This window comes from Mchenga conophoros, linkage group LG19 (assembly GCF_057382185.1).
Source record: "Mchenga conophoros isolate Kocher_MC1m ecotype Shallow Benthic linkage group LG19, M_conophoros_male_GT1.1, whole genome shotgun sequence".
In the NCBI taxonomy this organism is placed as follows: domain Eukaryota; kingdom Metazoa; phylum Chordata; class Actinopteri; order Cichliformes; family Cichlidae; genus Mchenga; species Mchenga conophoros.
The window spans coordinates 7,931,188-7,950,069 of NC_140544.1; the positions used below are offsets into that span (position 1 = coordinate 7,931,188).

At 42.6% G+C, this 18,882-nt stretch overlaps 1 protein-coding gene across 2 annotated transcripts in view; it reads right to left on the reverse strand.

Moving 5' to 3' along the window:
• rab11fip5a (RAB11 family interacting protein 5a (class I)) overlaps positions 1-18,882 on the reverse strand; it is a 30,708-nt gene that overhangs the window by 3,546 nt on the left and 8,280 nt on the right. The window contains exons 2-5 of one of the 2 annotated variants that reach the window (XM_085256514.1): positions 10,516-11,027; positions 9,468-10,053; positions 2,351-4,513; positions 816-960 (exon numbers count right to left, since the gene is read on the reverse strand). In XM_085256514.1, the coding sequence (XP_085112640.1) occupies positions 816-960; positions 2,351-4,513; positions 9,468-10,053; positions 10,516-11,027 (3,406 nt within the window). Of the gene's footprint in view, positions 1-815; positions 961-2,350; positions 4,787-9,467; positions 10,054-10,515; positions 11,028-18,882 lie in introns of both variants that reach the window. The other variant, XM_085256513.1, reaches the window with a different exon arrangement.

An 18,882-nucleotide genomic window follows, 5' to 3' on the forward strand; every position in this document is an offset into this window, starting at 1 on the left:
TGAAAGCCTTTTTTCTGTCTGTTAGCCCTTTTCATAGACACTCCACCCCTACCCCCGTCTCCCAACCTTAAACTGGATTAGTGGAAAAAAAAAAAAAAAAAACACAGATGGACAGACTAATGAAATATCCCAGATCTCAAATAATCTCGGTATTCATACGCTAGGAGAAGACTTAGTGTAAAAAGGGTAATCCTACAAATACACATGTGTCTTGCTGGATGATAGACTTTTCTTTAACATCATATTGTGTACACACTGGTTTTTCTATTATCAGAATAGGGCCTTTTTTAAATTTAGCACTCAGGAAAACACTCGGACATAATATGTTTTTAAAGGTTTTCATTATGATTCTATTATTTGTTCTAGACTTCGTGTATCACAGTTATTTGTATTTCATATCAAATTCATTGTCCAGTACACATTCCCATGTATTTTGTGGTCTAGACAACGTCACTGGTATAACTATATTAACAAATCCGTACTGAATAAGCGCCCCCCTTTTTATCTCTTTATTTACTTAACATTACAAAAAGCTACTATGATCTTCACTACTTTAAATATCTCCTCATTAGGGCACTGAGTTTTTTGCTGTTATGTGTTTTTAAGGTAGTAGGACCTGGTTCTCTTATTTTGCACTGTGTTCATGGAATAACTTTCAGAGGACACTAAAGCTGAATGCGTTTGTCTCGCTGGGAGAGCTCAGAACTCTTATAAAATCTTCTGTTACTACAAAGTACAATTCTTATAACGTAAGCCATTTTATTTTATGTTAGTAGTTTATTTCAATTTTTTTCGATTTTTTTCAAACACTGTACCTTCTTCCTTTCGCCCTCCTGCTCCGTCAGCTGGCTGCTCCTTCCGTGGTGGATGGTGGACTTTAGCTTCTCCAGGCCTGTGGCCAGCACTGACCGCTTCTCCTCAGCCTGCATGGCAGTGGGCAGGGGCTTCACTGGGTGGGGGCTGGATGTGACAAGACATACACACAGTCACACCACCACACTTGATACAACACCGCACTCTGACTCTTATATTTTATATGAAGTTTTTTTTCAGTTGAGGTTAGGTGAAAAACCCGGTTGCCATACTGGAGTTCCACAACTCTTGGATATATTTAACTTAAAAAAAAAGCCAACTATGCTTCAACAATATACATCAGGACTATTTCTGCATGTGAAATGATGATCGCAGCTACATTAATAATAACCCAGGATTCTACAATATAAGTGTAATACTGGATTCTAGCACTTCAGCCCCAAACATCTTCTTAATAAACTAATGCAAGAAACCCAATCAGTCCGTAGCTTAAAAAAAAGGACTCACATCAGCCACATGGTGGCTGTGAGGAGCTATAGGCTGACAATAGTGCATTTTACTACTGTAACGAACAGAGACAAGAAAACCGTCTTGCTGCTTTGTTACACTGATTTGCATGCAGGGCAACAAACAGCCAAAAACTAGCCCTCTATTTGAGTCAGCTTAAAGGATCTTCTGAAACTCTACAGTTGACCTGCATTCATAGGAAATCTGAGTCGACTTGCTGAACTTTCATGCTCTCAATCAGCAACAAATCTTTCTTTATTCCAGGTATTGCAGGTTAAGCTGTTATTTAAACGCAACAGATTGGCCTGTGGACCTCCAGGGTGACATCAGGTGCTTAAGGACTCCTTGCTTTAAGTGATTAAGACCAGAGGAGGTTAGACAGGTGTAAGATGTCTTATTAAAAGAAGTAATGGTGAAAATTGAAAAGACCTTAAAAACCGAGAGACTTAATTGCATGCACTGGTGTAATCAATCATGTAGAATTGTATTAAATATGTTATTACCCGGAGGTGGAAAGGAAATGCTACCAGTGACAAAACAACACCTTTTGTGTCTTGCAAAAAAAAGCCTGTTTTTTGCTTGAGATTTTGGCAAATGAGGATGGCTGTGTGAGAACTCTAGCTGGCCCTGTGGGGAAAGGGGAGGTATGTGAGTGTTTGTGTGCGTTGGGCGTGTGAGTGTGTGTATTCGAAAGGGAGTTGGAGGTGTGTGGTAGGAAATGGGGCAAAATAATAACTGCTAATTGGCCTGAGGCTTTTTTTCCCCTCCCGTTACCACAGCCAGGACACATGAAAGACACCTACAGAAGAGTTTTGTTAACACCAATGTTGTTGTGTGTGTGTTTTAACAAAGTGAAGCAAAAAGGGAAGATCACACCACAGGGATGAGACAGGATGTGCAGTTGGCGCAGAAGAAAAGCAGGCGGAAGCAGAGCGCCAGAAGGAGACCAAAGAGATGACAGGATAGAAATTTCTGCAAGTAGTCCTTCCTCTTCACCTCGTCACCAAGCACTGAGCATGTGCAACCTCACCTGTTCTGCTGAGTGGCTGCCTGCTGCTGCTGCTGCTCTGCCTCCTGTTGCAGTGGCATTGGTGCTGTGGCTTGCGTTGAGCTGGGCGGTAACCTCGCTGAAGCGTTGGCAAAGGGAGAGAAGGCAGGAAGCGCTACAGGGGAGCAAATACTTTCAGGAGCAAGAGAAGGAGCAAAGGAAATCAGAGAGGGAAGGTCGGGGCCTGGCTGAGACGAGGTGGAACCCTGTACCCCGCCAGGATCACTACCAAAAGAGGGTAGGAGGAGCTCGTCGAAGGGAGTTGCCAGTGTGCCCTCAGACTGGGAGCGGTGTAGTGTAACATTCTGTGTAGGAGCGCATATCGAGGACGTAGCATCCGAGACCTCACCAGCACTCTTCAGATTACAGCTCATAAAAGAGTCCGGCTGTGCTGCAGGGAATGATTGCAAGTCTCCTATTGGGAAGGTTGGCTCAAGAGTCGTCGTCTTGTCCTGAGCAGCTTGGGGAGATGCTTCAGATTTGTCAGTTTCCCCGATTTCCCCATTAGATAACTTGGATGCATTTGTAGAATCCATTAAGCCCAACGCAGCATCTGCAGTTGTTTTAACATCCTTCAGCTGCATCGTCTCATTTGGCTCAGAGACGCTGGAACTTTTGGAGGAAGAGTGAGACACGCAGGTTTGGTAATCCTGTGAGTCAATACTGACATTCAGACTTTGGAGAAAGCTGCTGGAGCTCTGATCAGATATCCGTCTGTGCAACTGAGTGTCATCAAAGTCTTGGCTAGGACTGTTTGCAATCTGACTGATGTTGAGTAAATCACCAAGGCTGCTAAATGGCACATGAGAATTGGGGCTAACATCCTGGCCTGCTAAATGAGCCCTCTCAAAGGGTTCAACCAATGAAGCCTGCTTGACATCAGGGGAGGAGGTTGTGATGTGTAATGATGGTAGTGTGGAGGATCTTTCTTGATCTGGAGTTGCAGGATTCCTCACTTTTATATTATTGTCTTTAGAGCCATCATTTAAATCTTTAGAAAAATCCTCTATAGAGACCTTTAAATCATTTATGTTTCTTTCTTGCCCTACATTGTCCGACTGTGAAAAGATGATGGACTTTAGTTGTGGTTTAGAGAGTTCAGGCAACAAGTCAGGGTATACAATATTAGAATTGTTACGTGTTTCAGCATCTGCACCATCAGTTCCTATCTCCTCTGTGATTGATGGATGTGGATGCCCAAGTACTGTGGGCTGTGGTGCCAAAGACCCTGCTGAACCACTCAAGTCTACCTTTCCGCTATCCTTAGGCTCAATAACAGTTTGCTGAACAACATCAACTAAAGATAGATCATTTGACCTGTAAGTAGTGTCATCTTCAGATTCTGAGCCCCTTTTATTTTTTACATCCGTTGACCCAAAGATGTTGCTTTCAGTGTCTTCAAATGAGGATGCAGAGACTTTATCAGAATAAGAGGAAACACATGACAGAAAATCCTCTTCTGCTGAACTGCCGAGACCTGAAGAACTAGGATCTGGAGAGCTGCTGCTGAGTTGTACAGACGGGGTGCGGCAAGGAGCTCGACTCATGTTCGTGTCGGGTATTTCACTGGTAGCGCTGGTGTCCTGATTAGTTTCAGAGCAAGTGTTCAGTTTCAGAGAGTTAGTGGAAGTATTTAAAGTTACATCATTGTGCTCAAAACTTCTGTGTTCTGGGATTGTTTCAAGGAATTGTGGGAAAGTGTTATGGTAATGCATGTTAGTGTTGGTCACTTGGCTGGCTAGCTGATGATAATGCAGTGCATCAGTCACATTTGTGTTTCGATCGGCTTTATTATTGCAGTGTTCCAGCAGATGGTCGCTGGGTGGTTTTTGCTGCGTTTTGCAGCCTGTGGAGAGATCCTCAGGAGACTGCAGCCTGCCAGCTGCAAATGCTTCAAAGGATTCGTCCCACTCTGAATCCGGTTCCACACTGCTAACAGACATAAAAGGGTTGGATGACTTCTTGAGTAACGGTTTCTTTCCTTCCACGAGAGTTAGAGGAAGTCCTCTCATCCCAGCTTTCGTGACCTCTGTGCTGCTTGCATCAGCATCAGTGATGGATTCCTCGGCAGCTGAGTTGCCGTGGGTGAGGACAGAGTTAGAGTTACTCGGCTGTGGAAAGAGTTGAGCTATAGGGGGCCGGGAACTGGAAAGATAGGGCAGAGGAGGCGGTGTAGGTTTAAGTTGCTGAGTGGTTATCATGTCTTCATAGAAAGGGTTGTGCTGGATTAGAGAAAAGAAAGGGTTGGATTGTGATATAGGGGGTGGTGAGGTCGGTGAGTGGCAGAAAGGGTTAGTATGGTGCAGGTTTGGAACCATGGAGGTATGCTCTACAAGGGGACCCAGAAGGTGGTGACTAGGTGGAAGAGGTGGTAAGTGGGGATCAGTGCTGGGTTCTAATTTAGGTGAGACCACCAGGCTGTGAAAGGAAGGCACACAGTCCTCTTGATTAGTTTGGATCATTCACACAGAATAACCGCACGCTGAAGAGGGCTTTTCTGTCTCAAATCACGATTTAAAGAACATACTTGTACAGAGTGCTCACATGAATCAAATCAGTCGAAGCTGCAGTCCCCTTTATTCTTTAAAACCACTACTAATTAGTGTATAAACTGAAGTGGAAGAGTTTGCACACACAATTTGAAGCCAGCAACACACATCAAAAAGCTGCAGCAAAGCAAACATAATGCCAAAAAACAAAAACATGAAAAAAAAAAAAAAAAACCATGACTCACTTTAAAAATAGTATTCTAGAAGTAGAGTTGCAAAGAGGTTGGTAATCACAACCTCTAACAGTGCATGATAGCATTAAGAAATTGAGAGAATCATATTGGGAATGTCCAACTGCTGTAATCATCTACTATAAAAATCTATAAAAACCTTTAAAAAAGCATGTTTGTTACCGTATTTTCCGCACTATAAGGTGCACTTAAAATCCTTTAATTTTCTTAAAAATCGGCAGTGTGCCTTATAATCCGGTGCGCCTTATGTATGGTAAGCTACCAAGCCACACCGCTTGATGGATTGTCGGAGCATTATGGCTACCATAGTCAGGGAGCCTCGCGGAGTAATCTGGGTCCAAAGATCCGTTTACTTCAGGTTCTATAGTCAAACAAACACTGAGGCACACCGAGAGTTAAAAACTGCCTAAATTCTTTCATCTTTAATAAAATGATCAGCGTTGCTGCTTTACCAGGTGTAACAATTAAGTTTAACATCCTGGCATCCATGAAAACAGGATTTATTAAATTTAACAGGGTTAGAAGTTAGCAGAATGTTAGCAGGAAGTTAGCTCACTCCTTTTGCTTACCTAAACATGATATACCATTTTCTGACTGAGAGATTTCTGGAAAAAAATGTAAACTATCACTCTGCTCTGCTCTGCTATCACTTGCAACATAAATAAAGATAGAAAACTAAACAGCAGTGACGTTTGTAGGGTTACTGAAGTTGGGCTAGCTGGTATATAATGCTGTGCTACGTGATCGCTAGCGACACAGCTATTTTAGCATAACATAAACACTGGAGGATGAATGCTAACCTTTTTCCACTCGATAAAAGTTAGTGTGTTTTTGACAAATGCAATCGCATGGAAAGATGGAAACGGACCAAACTTCAGTCAGGAGAACGACTGAGATAATCTATCCACAATACGAGGTTAGTCATTAATGTAAGATAAGATAACCTTTATTAGTCCCACACGTGGGAAATTTGTTTTGTTACAGCAGTGGACAGTGCAAAGTTACATAGCAAACATTATAAGGCGTTTAATGCGCCTTATAATCCGGTGTGCCTTATGGTCCGAAAAATACGGTAAGTAAGACCTTCAGTTCCAGGTACACTTCATTGAAGACTTTAATTGAAAAAGCTGAATTAAAAAACAGATATTACTTTTTAATTGTTGACATCAGTCATATGCATGCACGTGTCTTCACGTCTTCCATCCAAAACACTTTGCATCTAAAACATTAATGGCCGTCTCTTCTCTGTTTTCATTGGCCCTTCATGTAATAATTTGCGAGAAACGTTGACGCAGCTAGGCGTAGTCATTGCTTAGCGCTAACTGCACCAACTTGGCACCTTTCTCAACTCCAGTATCTAAAAGCATGTGGGTGCGTAGGCTGAGAAAATGTATAGTTACAGAGGCAGCAGAAAGGCCCTGTGTGTACTATGGTCCAGAATAGCTGACCCCTTACTTCTACGAGCAGGTGCTTATCTGGCCAATATTTTGTTTACACTCTGTGTATGAAAATATTACGACATCGACTTATTTTTTTCCCCCCCACCTTGGTTAAGTAAATTGATTTAAAAAATTTAAATCATGAGTTTTGGGAGACCTGAATGAAAGATTAATAATGTATTTACTACTATTTACCACCGACAGCAGTGCAGAAAGTGCAGTAAGGCCTGTGACACCCCCAAAATAAATTACCCACTTAAATACAGTGGGGCAAAAAAGTATTTAGTCAGCCACCGATTGTGCAAGTTCCCCCACTTAAAATGATGACAGAGGTCAGTAATTTGCACCAGAGGTACACTTCAACTGTGAGAGACAGAATGTGAAAAAAAAAAAAAATCCATGAATCCACATGGTAGGATTTGTAAAGAATTTATTCGTAAATTAGGGTGGAAAATAAGTATTTGGTCACCTCAAACAAGGAAAATCTCTGGCTCTCACAGACCTGTAACGTCTTCTGTAAGAAGCTTTTCAGTCCCCCACTCGTTACCTGTATGAATGGCACCTGTTTGAACTCATCATCTGTATAAAAGACACCTGTCCACAGCCTCAAACAGTCAGACTCCAAACTCCGCCATGGCCAAGACCAAAGAGCTTTCGAAGGACACCAGGAAAAGTATTGTAGACCTGCACCAGACTGGGAAGAGTGAATCTACAATAGGCAAGCAGCTTGGTGTGAAAAAAATCAACTGTGGGAGCAATCATCAGAAAATGGAAGACATACAAGACCACTGATAATCTCCCTCGATCTGGGGCTCCACGCAGGATCTCATCCCGTGGGGTCAAAATGATCATGAGAACGGTGAGCAAAGATCCCAGAACCACACGGGGGGACCTGGTGAATGACCTGCAGAGAGCTGGGACCAAAGTAACAAAGGTCACCATCAGTAACATACTACAACGGCAGGGAATCAAATCCCGCAGTGCCAGACGTGTTCCGCTGCTGAAGCCAGTGCATGTCCAGGCCCGTCTGAAGTTTGCCAGAGAGCACATGGATGATACAGCAGAGGATTGGGAGAATGTCATGTGGTCAGATGAAACCAAAGTAGAACTTTTTGGTATAAACTCAACTCGTCGTGTTTGGAGGAAGAAGAATACTGAGTTGCATCCCAAGAACACCATACCTACTGTGAAGCATGGGGGTGGAAACATCATGCTATGGGGCTGTTTTTCTGCCAAGGGGACAGGACGACTGATCCGTGTTAAGGACAGAATGAATGGGGCCATGTATCGTGAGATTTTGAGCCAAAACCTCCTTCCATCAGTGAGAACTTTGAAGATGAAACGAGGCTGGGTCTTCCAACATGACAATGATCCAAAACACACCGCCCGGGCAACAAAGGAGTGGATCCGTAAGAAGCATTTGAAAGTCCTGGAGTGGCCTAGCCAGTCTCCAGACCTCAACCCCATAGAAAATCTGTGGCGGGAGTTGAAAGTCCGTGTTGCTCGGCGACAGCCCCAAAACATCACTGCTCTCGAGAAGATCTGCATGGAGGTATGGGCCAAAATACCAGCTACTGTGTGTGCAAACCTGGTAAAGACCTATAGTAAACGTTTGACCTCTGTTATTGCCAACAAAGGTTATGTTACAAAGTATTGAGTTGTATTTTTGTTATTGACCAAATACTTATTTTCCACCCTGATTTACGAATAAATTCTTTACAAATCCTACCATGTGGATTCATGGATTTTTTTTTTCCACATTCTGTCTCTCACAGTTGAAGTGTACCTCTGGTGCAAATTACTGACCTCTGTCATCATTTTAAGTGGGGGAACTTGCACAATCGGTGGCTGACTAAATACTTTTTTGCCCCACTGTATGCACTTGTGTTAGAAGTGGATATAAAATAAGACGAGGTTTTCTTCCCCCACTTTCTCCCTGCCCATAAACACACACACACAACCTGTAATAGAAGAATGATTTCTTTTTCCCAGCTCACATCATCATCTTTCCAATGAAATGAACATTATTACTGAAGCATATTACAGCGTGCACAAGGTTGAAAGTTGACAGAGCTAATTTCACAAGAGCAGCTCTCCTCCTCCATCTGCACTGCAGATACCTGCTGTAACCAGAGACTGAAACCAGGAGGGATATGTGCAAAGCTGGAAGCAATTTCTAGCTGTGATGCTGGTGCACAGGAAGTAAACATCTACGCCGTCATTTAACCCTCCTGAGAATGGGTTTAAGTTACGCTTTTGCTGCACTGTGAGCGTCATCGGTTTAAGCAAATAGTGGTAGACAACAGATATCGTGCAATGTCACGCCAAATGAGGTGCTCCACAGGAAATTGAGTGCTAATTTAGAGCCAGGAAGGAAGTCTGTTTCACTGCTACTCAAAACTGTTTGTCAAAACCTGTCACTGCTAGCCTCTGTCGTAGCTTGGTTGCCATGTCTGGTGGCAGTGGCCTGTACTCACTGGCTGTATCTGGCAACCTGCACTAGAGAGGCTAGAGAAAATTTTGTGCAGAGATTCATTTAGAAATTCATTTCAAGATCATTGATCTTGAAATAAAATGCACATTTAAAGATTTTATCTAGTAATACTAGGGTAACACCGCTATAACACTTTCTGTTACTCGAACACGCATTTGCATTCTGCTCTGCTGCCAAAATATCATCTTACACATCAAAAACATTCTTTGATGCCCTTATGATTGCTAAAGTAAGATAAAACGTATACGGGTCACATGCAATTACGCACCTCACTTTGTGAGTAATGATACTGGAAGTCTAAATGTGCAGGTACAAACTCTCAGCAGGCACTTTGTTTTTGGTTGCTTTTGACCTTCATTCAAATAATATTTGCACCAAAGGTTTAAACTGGTCGGACGTCTTCTCTGTGATCAGTGTGTATCTCACCTGGGTTTGCTCTGCGAGTCCTTTGATCCAAACCATCCCCTTTGTTTCTCGTCAGTTGCAGCATGGGCCCGCTCGCACTCATCCTTGGGCTGACTCTGTCCCTTCCCCGCATGAGAGAAAAAGTTCCTCCTCTGCTTTTTCCCCTGGAGGTCCCCCGCCTCCACTGTGGAAGCAAAGGACCATGACGTGGCTTCTGTCGGAGCAGCCTGTCCCAGGCGCTCCTCGTTTTCACCCAGCATCGGGCCGCTTTTCTCCAGAGCCGCAGCTATGGCTGCTTTTTCCTCCTCGCCGGGCTTGTCAAAGGACCAGCGGCGCCCATCTCCCACACCACCTTTAGGGAGATCTATGGAGGCCTGCTGACTGAGGTTCTGTAGAGACACGGAGAGAGGCATAGACTTCTGCAACAGTCCCAGGCCTAAAGAACCTGCAGGTTTTCCTGAGCCTGGGGCCTGGGGCTGCACGTTGTAAGAATGGCTTCCGTTGATGCAAACAGTGGGCTGAGGCACTGCAATGGTGATCTCACCGGCCTCATCACCAAACTCGCATTTGAGAGACGAAGACTTGGGCGACGTGTTTGCTGTGTGCTCTGCAAATCGTGGCGAGGAGGAGGGAATGGAAGAAAATTGAGAACAGAGGAAAACATATGACTTTACTCGATTAAACTTCAGCTGGTAAAGCCTTCTTGACATTTTCCTGACAATGTCTTTCAAAACAGAGCTGATCAGTGTTTCTGGCAGACAAAGGTGTCAATGAAAATTTACCCACGATTGCAGAATCTTTTCTAGAAACTGTGCTTCGTAGTGCAGCTTTTTAAACCCTGCTCTCAGTGTAGATGAGATTTCAGGGAGCACAACTATCAAGAAATAGAACTTCCACATGTATAACTTTAACTTAAAGTCTGTGACATTTACAGAATAACCTCGAAAACTCTTGCTAACAAATATTTCTGTTCCTTTGGTTGAAACACAACAGCTAACAAATCCATGTTCTAGACATTATCATACAAGAAGAATATTTCACTTTGATACTAAAGTGACAACAAGCTCACCTGGGCTGTTATCTGCTGTCAGGTTGCTGCTGTTACTGGGCGAGTTAGAGAGATCGGACACCACCACGCTGATACCGGCCGTGGGACTGAGGCTCCCACCCCGTGACGATGACTCGCTGCTCTCCGAGCCCAGGGACGTGCTGGACCGAGTGTCGGACGATTTTCGCAACTTTCCCCTCAAAAAGAAAGTTCTCATCTTGCTCCTCCGGACCTCGCCCCCTTCGTCGTCCTCATAATCCTCCTCTCCGCCTCCGTCGCTAGGAAGTCTTTGGCGCATGCGGTACAAAGAGCCATACCCACTCGGCAGGACGGCCGAAGAGGAGTCCTCGTCGCTGGATCTCCTCTTGCCTTTCATGCGCTCCTTCAGCTTGCCGAAGGTGGAGGCGCTTTTATCTTTGATGACAAGGTCGTACATGCTAGCTGTCAGGTTGTCGCGGGTGAACTGGATGGTGACTTGAATGTCTCCCCGTTCCTTCTCCTTCTTCCCAGTCTTCGAGTTGAGCCTGTACCACCTGCAACAGAAAAGAATCCATTTGCATGATTAACACACAAACACTATCACTCTCCAGTGAAAAGGCGTGTGAAAAGAAGTGAAAAGAAGCTGTATTATAGCATATTCAAATGTGCTGCTTTTCACTAGTTCATATCATCTTAAAGTATGTGTGTTCTGACTATCAGCAAAGGCTTATTTTTTATAGCTTCATGTTATTTGATACTTAAACCGGGCTTCTGTGCGTGCCCGGAAAAGAGCTGCAGAGTGCGAGGAACTATTTTGTGCACCTGTGGTTCCAGGTGCTCGTCACGGATCTGACAGCTGACCAAATCCAGAACAACCTCCTGAGAAAATATATTATGCATCATATTGAAAAATGCACAGGTGCATCTTTTTTCGCTGTCAATAAAAATCCAAACACAGAGCTGAAATGTTCTGGTGTTGATTACTCTTCTTACTATAGTAACAACAACTCAAAGTGCTTTTGTGACGAATCACATTAACAATTAGTTCGCCGCTGCGTGCAGCCATGAAGCAGTGTGAATGACTGTATTGTGATCATGAATGGGGCTAATCTGTCCTCGCACAGGGTAACAGGGTGTGTGAGTATCTGCGACCTACTAATACCAAACAGCTGTGCGTCCTGACATACCACAATACCCTGCGGGAGGCCCCTTGTTTTTGTTGTCAGGGCCGGTAAGCAAGAACAATGAAGTAAAACAATGCTCACTTCTGATGTAACACTGAGCGCCCCACATGAATATGAAGGCCTGAAAAGTGTGTGGAACGGTGCCACCAAGTTCACTGCACTGTGACTCATAGGAAAGTCTCATCTGATCTGTAGTGACTGGTTTAAAAAAAATTAAATGAGTGAGAAAAATTCCCCAGTTAGCATAAATATGCTGCCAACGGGAAGTTGTCAGCTCTGTCAGGAAGACAAACAAACAGGCCTCAAACGGGTATCTGCTTATAGATTTTTCACTTCCTGTGCTACTGGGTGGCCACATTATTATAAACCTCACACCTCCACCGCATCGTCTCTTTATTCATATGTGCATTACGAAGCTGAGGGGCAAATACGTAACCAAAGTGAACATTCACCATTGTTCTGAGAAAGAGTACAGACATCCATAGATATAAAGCAGGGTATCCACACTATATTCAAGCTCCATTTGGAGAGACAAAAATACTTTCTTTGTCAAGTAAACAACTATTTTTATATCTTTTGAAATATTCAGACAACTTAAGCTGGTGTTGTGATATAGTATATAAATTTGAGCCTTTTTAAACGAAATATTTCCTGCAATGAATTCTTCAATACAGTTTATCTGAGACGTTAAATAACGGTCATTAACTAAATCAAGTGTGCTTACATGTAATTTTCTGATTGCATTAAATGGTTGTGAAACTTCTTATTGCACAAATGACAAAACAGGATGTTAATAAGGTTGTCGAAATTGCTTCATGATCAACTACAAATGTTCTGTTGAGTAAACAAGAAAATCTAAATGTCGTGCACTGGAAACTCAAATGTGCAACTGAGGAAAGTTACAAGAACAGAGGTTTAAGAATCAAAGGCAAAACATGAAAGCTCCAACATGAAAGAAAACGGGGACTACCCCACTCGTGTATGAGAAAGGAACCTCACACATTCGCCTTCTTAGAAACCAGAAAGCTTTTTATTTCTCCCCCACGGGATCCCTTCCTTTTTTCTCTAAACCTCCACTGTGACTCTGCAGAAACACTGAAGTTGAAAATTAACACGGGTGTTGCTGCATTGTTGCAACATTGTGGCACAGGTTTAGCATGTTGTCATGCTAACATCATGTGCAGGGAGTGCAGAATTATTAGGCAAATGAGTATTTTGTCCACATCATCCTCTTCATGCATGTTGTCTTACTCCAAGCTGTATAGGCTCGAAAGCCTACTACCAATTAAGCATATTAGGTGATGTGCAACTCTGTAATGAGAAGGGGTGTGGTCTAATGACATCAACACCCTATATCAGGTGTGCATAATTATTAGACAACTTCCTTTCCTTTGGCAAAATGGGTCAAAAGAAGGACTTGACAGGCTCAGAAAAGTCAAAAATAGTGAGATATCTTGCAGAGGGATGCAGCAGTCTCAAAATTGCAAAGCTTCATCGAACAATCAAGCGTTTCATTCAAAATAGTCAACAGGGTCGCAAGAAGCGTGTGGACAAACCAAGGCGCAAAATAACTGCCCATGAACTGAGAAAAGTCAAGCGTGCAGCTGCCAAGATGCCACTTGCCACCAGTTTGGCCATATTTCAGAGCTGCAACATCACTGGAGTGCCCAAAAGCACAAGGTGTGCAATACTCAGAGACATGGCCAAGGTAAGAAAGGCTGAAAGACGACCACCACTGAACAAGACACACAAGCTGAAACGTCAAGACTGGGCCAAGAAATATCTCAAGACTGGTTTTTCTAAGGTTTTATGGACTGATGAAATGAGAGTGAGTCTTGATGGGCCAGATGGATGGGCCCGTGGCTGGATTGGTAAAGGGCAGAGAGCTCCAGTCCGACTCAGACGCCAGCAAGGTGGAGGTGGAGTACTGGTTTGGGCTGGTATCATCAAAGATGAGCTTGTGGGGCCTTTCCGGGTTGAGGATGGAGTCAAGCTCAACTCCCAGTCCTACTGCCAGTTTCTGGAAGACACCTTCTTCAAGCAGTGGTACAGGAAGAAGTCTGCATCCTTCAAGAAAAACATGATTTTCATGCAGGACAATGCTCCATCACACGTGTCCAAGTACTCCACAGCGTGGGTGGCAAGAAAGGGTATAAAAGAAGAAAAACTAATGACACGGCCTCCTTGTTCACCTGATCTGAACCCCATTGAGAACCTGTGGTCCATCATCAAATGTGAGATTTACAAGGAGGGAAAACAGTACACCTCTCTGAACAGTGTCTGGGAGGCTGTGGTTGCTGCTGCACGCAATGTTGATGGTGAACAGATCAAAACACTGACAGAATCCATGGATGGCAGGCTTTTGAGTGTCCTTGCAAAGAAAGGTGGCTATATTGGTCGCTGATTTGTTTTTGTTTTGTTTTTGAATGTCAGAAATGTATATTTGTGAATGTGGAGATGTTATATTGGTTTCACTGGTAAAAATAAATAATTGAAATGGGTATATATTTGTTTTTTGTTAAGTTGCCTAATAATTATGCACAGTAATAGTCACCTGCACACACAGATATCCCCCTAAAATAGCTAAAACTAAAAACAAACTAAAAACTACTTCCAAAAACATTCAGCTTTGATATTAATGAGTTTTTTGGGTTCATTGAGAACATGGTTGTTGTTCAATAATAAAATTATTCCTCAAAAATACAACTTGCCTAATAATTCTGCACTCCCTGTAGATATAAATGTACAGTTTAAGTATCAATTGAATTACATTCTAAAGTATAAGCTATAATGTTAAAATAGCATGGATTATTCTCGTCAGTGACCTCCTGACCCAGTATGAACCTTCCAGATCCCTCAGGTCATCTGGATCCGGTTTTTTATCAGTTCCCAGAGTCAGAACCAGACACGGAGAAGCTGCATTCAGCTTTTATGCTCCTTATATCTGGAACAAACTCCCAGAAAGCCTCAGATCAGCTGAAGCACTCAGTTTATTTAAATCCAGGTTGAAGACTCTTCTACCTGCATTTGAACAAAACACCAAATCCACACTGTTAAGCTTAAATTTCAAAACATACATTTTAACTACTGATTTTATCTACTGTTTTTTTTTAATCAATTTTAAATCATGCTTTTTATTTGTTTTTGTTCTTTAATGTCTCTGTAAAGCACTTTGAATCACCTTGTTGTCATTTTCCTAGGGATTAATGAAGTATTCTGATTCTGATTGCAGAGTGGTTTAGATTACTTGCTGCTGAAATCTTAGATGACCCAAGAGTGTAAATATGTGCTGCACATGTATGCTGCTAATAAAAAAGCTGCAGAGGCCAAGAATGAAAACTTTGTGGGGGGCTTGTTTCTATTTAGAGAACAACGTGCACAGCACTACAAGACATTAATAACACATTCAACAGTCAGGGTTGTTATCTTCGCTTAACGCCAATAGGCAAAAAATGCTTAACCTATGAGATAAACACATACTTATGAGACAAATTAGCATTTGCCAGCTTACCAAGCTCCATCAGTCCAAGAAGCAAGACTGGAGAGGATTTAGTTTTAGACCAAAATGTTGAAAAACTGACATTAAAAAAAGATATTTAAGATTTAGAGCTAGTAATTAAAGCATAAATAAGTGTTTTAAATGCCTACATTTTGACTACAGCACCTGGTCAAAATGTAACATTATATTGAAGACACAATATAATGGAGAAAAAAAAGACTATGGAGTAGGACTGACAGACTCATGAACCCAACATGAAATCATCTAAATCTAATCAGAATACCAAACTCTCTTCTCTTCAATAGGGATGGGTATCAAAAACCGGTTCTTGTTGAGAACCGGTTCCCACTGTTTCAATTCCTTGGAGTTGTTTGCCATTTTTGCAAACGATTCCCTTATCGATTCCAGTCGCCCCGAATGACGTCACCACGTTGCAGAGCATCATTTACCTGGCAGGAAACACGGCGCATAAGCGGCTCAAACGCTCAAAAGTTTGGTTATACTTTACGAGAACGGATGACAACAGGGCAACTTGCAATACTTGCAAAGTAGAGATTTCATTTAAGGGAGGAAACACTACGAATATCCAAAAGCATTTGCTCACAAAACACACGATGACCTTAAATGAATGTCGTGATTTTAATTCCGCTCCGGACTCGTGAATCTCAACCCAGCAGCAGCGGTAACGTTTGTACGTTCTCTCCCGTTAATGCGGCAGGTAAATAATCAACTAACAGTGCATATTATGTTAGCGCGATCTGCCTTATTACAAAACCTGCCATTGCTGTGCATTTAGGTGACCATGATGAGAGAGACAGACAGAGTCTGGCTCAGATGCTGGCAGTTCTCGCTGCAGTCTACCGGTAGCGCCTCCTTTCAGGCCAGGATAGACGAATCTCACCGAGCAGTGACTCAGTTTGTGGTAAAAGGCTTGCACCCATTTGCCACAGCAGATGCCCCCGATTTTCAGTAAGTGAATGTGTTTAATTGTAGGCAGGGACATTACTGGATATTCTTGTGTAATTGCTACAGAAGAATTTCTGTTATACTTTGTTATTGCTACAGAAGAATATTTATTTTATTATTTTACATTTACAATTTCTTTTCCTGGGGATCCTGTGACACCCCATTGAAGAGCCGTAGGCTGTGGATCTCTTAAGATCTCACTGTTGGGTTTGTAAGGCCATGTTACTCCTAAATTTCTATCTTGTTCAAAGAGAAGATAAGAGAATCGATAAAGAATCTAATTGTTAAACAGAATCGAAAATGGAATCGGAATCGTGAAAATCTTATCAATACCCATCCCTACTCTTCAACCAATCTTCTGTTTGATTACAGAGGAACAGAGACAGGAAAGTCGTTTCTGGCAACAACACTGGCATAATAGTAGGCTGCAGAGAAGAAATAACACAAGTCATATAATTCACTGCACAGCCTGTTATGTAATCATCATCGTCCTGCCTCTGACCTCAAGTTCAGCCCTGAAAACATGGTAACACCCAAGAAGAATGTCACTGAAAACAATTAGTAAAGCAACTCTAAAAGTCAAACTCCAAGAGGCACGACTAATAAGCAGGTGGAGCTCGGCGTATAAGGAGAGAGGAATGCTTTTTACGGCCCAAGAACAAGAGAACTGAGGCAACAATGGAAATCTGCCACTTGAGCACGTTGTTTTCATTAACGAACCAGATATCATTCACACACATGAAAAAGGCGTAGGCGGGAGCAGCACTCCAATGAAGCAAATACATACAGCCTATAAGCCTGGGTCTTATGTTTCTACGTTTGCTGAATGATGAGTTTGAGGCTGATTTAGTCTAATCCAGATAAGGTATTTATATTGGCGCGTTTCATTAAGACAAATCCTTTTAAGGGATTATTGAGCAACATGTCAACAAAGTCAATTCCTCAGCTCTGAACTTGTCTATTTTCTTTTTAATGTTTGGAGCCAAAACAGATTTTTTTGTGTGGGCTCATTCTCCTGTCACTAATAATATGTCTCAAACGCCTGTTAGGTGTGGTTTCGAATTTCACATCGACGTGTCAACAATAGTATCGGTCCTCCTCCTGGCACGTCAGCCGAGGTGGGGTTCACATTCCAAACACAGGGCCAGGGAAGCTATGCAAGGTTTCCTCAGGGATACTTAGTACTACAGCCACCATCACTAACATTACAGGGATTGTAATTCATTAAAAATATGTACATCTTTCTCTAAACCTGCACACGGTAACATTTTGTGCCTTTGTCTTCTCAAAATAACATTTCTAACTGGTCATATAAAAATAAAGAAGTTGCAAAATACTTAAAAGGCCACGTACAGTTCCGTTGTACGTGCACCTGTTCTTGCCTGATGCATGACTAAGCTTGACAATAATAAATGTGAACAACAAGTAAAACACACAAGAGGCCCAAATACAGAAACTGCAAGAGAGACAAAAGCAGCAACCTACATTTTGTAGCCCACATACTCAGGCAGAGCACAGCCTGCTACCGAAGAGGAGCCAGTTTCCCAAAAGCATCATCCCACACAGAAACTGTATAGTTCACTAAGGCCATCGTGCAAACACGGTTTTCGTTATAAGCACTAAGTGAAAACACAATAAAGATGGAAAATGTTCTTCTTGTTTTTGGGAACTTGTGGAAGTCTAAACAGGCTTTTAATTGTCATAAGAGAGGGAAAAATGCCATTCCAGAGCTGCAGAGCATAACTACACATCTGCTTCCCCATCTTGGGAAAACAGGAAATCACAACACTCCACCCCATCCCAGCAACACACCACCATCTCCTCAATCTCCCTGATCTACCACAGAGCAGACAGGAAGATGTTCCCACTCTGAAGCTGCTGTCTTATTGCAGACTTCAACTTACAGGCTATATGTCAATCCCTAGAAACCACCCTTCGGAGCAGACGAGAGCTGAAATTACAACACAAGTAGGCTATCAACTCGTTTCATCCAGTGTGTAGTCGGCCTCTGTGAGCCTCTGTGGTATCGGGGCCAGACACAAGAGTGAAATGAAACCATTGCCAAGGGCGTGTGAGCTGTGGAACTTAGCAGCACATGATTTAACAAATATGTTGGCATTTAAGGTCGTATCGCTCTCTTCTTCTCTTTTTTTTGCGTTTATCTAGCAGAAGCATCAGACGGGTTTCAGTTTCAGGGAGTACACTCCAGGGACACGAGTGCAGAGTGCATCTTGCACTACAACTTTAGAAAACACAAGCAAGTGAAGAAACTTTGTCACTTCTCGAACAGTCTGTCACATTTAGAAATGAAGCTAACAGCTTTTCTAGCAGCTCTAGAGGGCTGTGCTCATGCTAACGCACAAGGACTTCAGTAGATGAGAGTATTTTTGAAACAAAAACCTTTACCAAAATTTCCAACACACTACAAACTGCTATATTACAGCGTAATCCAAAAAAACCCCAAAAAACACAAGGTTTTCTTTTTAACAATACTCTGTTAGGAATCGTCATCAATGTTCGGCTCTAGTGCTGGCAGGGATTTTCTGTTGGGGGGGGGGGGGGGGGGGGAAGGTAAGAAAAGGGTCAACTTTTTATCCAAAATGATGAAATGATTCAGCAGAAAATTCATAAAATAATGAACAATTACAGCCAAAACAAAGGATATAGTGAAAAAAATACAGCAGTCAGTGGTCTTCAACAATGATAGCAGACCATCACCTCCATATCATATCCAAGTGCATAAAAAAGGATGCAAGCAGT